This window comes from Nicotiana tabacum, chromosome 22 (genome assembly GCF_000715075.1).
Source record: "Nicotiana tabacum cultivar K326 chromosome 22, ASM71507v2, whole genome shotgun sequence".
NCBI lineage: Eukaryota > Viridiplantae > Streptophyta > Magnoliopsida > Solanales > Solanaceae > Nicotiana > Nicotiana tabacum.
Window position 1 is genome coordinate 69610000 of NC_134101.1, and position 1548 is coordinate 69611547.

Consider the following 1548-nt stretch of genomic DNA (forward strand, 5'->3'; position numbering starts at 1 on the left):
ACTATAGGTTCCCACTTTCAAACCCAGGTGGAGATTTATGCACATGATGATGGTGGTTATGATCAAGATAACTCTTATCAAGAGCAAGGAGAAAGGTATAACTTTTGAACAATTACCAAACGGAGTTCGGGTTTTCAAAGACCCTCAATGTACCAACAATCGAGCGACCCACCTCCCTATCCTTCTCACGGTTCATGTTCTTCAAGCAATAAAATGGGACGTATTGAGAACATGTTCAAGCAAATGATGGAAAAAAGCGGATTCAGATGCCTAACTTGTCTCATACAACACATCAATCCGTAATCTTGAAGTTAAAATGGGGCAAATCTCTCAAGCTCTTAATACTCGTCCTAATGGTGCATTACCAAATGATACGGTGGTGAACCTAAAGGGTGGTAATAACACGGGGCATACTATAGCAATTATCACATGAAGTGAAAAAGGTGGGAATGCACTCATCTCCGATGAAAAGCAACTTGTAGAGATGACCAAATGTCCCAAGAAGAAGAAGTCCCACAAAATGAAGTTCACTTGCATGATGACATTCGGATTGATATTAATGATAGTATGGAAGAGACCCGAGAGGAGGTGAACCTGTCTAGGGAACACATCATTAACATGCCGGATCCGATAGTGCAAAAGGCTAAGGAACCCTTGCCAAAGACCTCCACCTCCTTACCCTCAAAGTCTCGCTAAGCAAAATGGTGAGAATAAATTAAAAAGTTCATTCAAATGATGAAAAGTCTCTATATTAATGTGCCATTGGTGGAATCTTTGGAATAAATTCACGGTTATGACAAGTTTATGGAATATCTTGTTACTAAGAAGAGGTCGATGAACTTTGAAACGATCAAGGTCACTCATCAAGTGAGTGCAATTGTCCATTCCATGGCTCTTAAGTTGGAAGATCCCGTCGCTTTAACCATTGCGTGTACTATTGGAAGTGTCGATTTTTCTAAAGCTCTTTGTGGTCTTGGGGTAAGTATCAATTTGATGCTCTATTTGGTGCTCAAAACTTTAGGGATTGGGAAATCAAGACCTATATCTATGAGGTTGCAAATAGTTGATCGTACGATAAAAAAACCGTTGGGTGTGGTTGAAGATGTATTGGTCCGAGTTGATAAATTTATTCTCCCGGCAGACTTTGTTATTGTTGATTGTGAAGTTGATTATGAAGTGCCTATAATTCTTGGGAGGCCTTTCCTTGCTACAGGTAAGGCCTTTTGTGATGTTGAAGCCGGAAAACTCACTTTCCGGGTTGATGATGAACAAGTGGTATTTCATATGTGCAAGTTTATGCGCCAACCAAATAGCAGTGAGGTGTGATCTTTTGTGGATTTGGTGATCGATGTCATTGTTGATGATACTAGTACTACAATCAATGTTGGTGACATGTTGGAAGCCGTTTTGCTCAACTTTGATGATTATGAGACAGATGGTTTCATGGAATGTGTGAATTCATTGCAAGGAATGGGGTCTTACAACTATGCACCTCGAAAGTTATCATTAGATCTTGAGAATAGGAATACTCCTTCTTTAACTGAAGAG

General features: G+C 39.9%; 1 protein-coding gene across 1 annotated transcript; it reads left to right on the forward strand.

Moving 5' to 3' along the window:
- The first annotated feature begins 804 nt into the window (after positions 1-804).
- Positions 805-1326, forward strand: LOC107759115 (uncharacterized). The gene has a single exon (XM_016576990.2). It carries the CDS (start codon positions 805-807, stop codon positions 1324-1326), a length of 522 nt encoding a protein of 173 aa, XP_016432476.2.
- The last annotated feature ends 222 nt before the right edge of the window (positions 1327-1548 follow it).

Coding starts and splice junctions, on each gene's coding strand:
- LOC107759115 (XM_016576990.2), top strand. CDS start 805: ATGGAATATCTTGTTACTAAGAAGAGGTCGATGAACTTTGAAACGATC.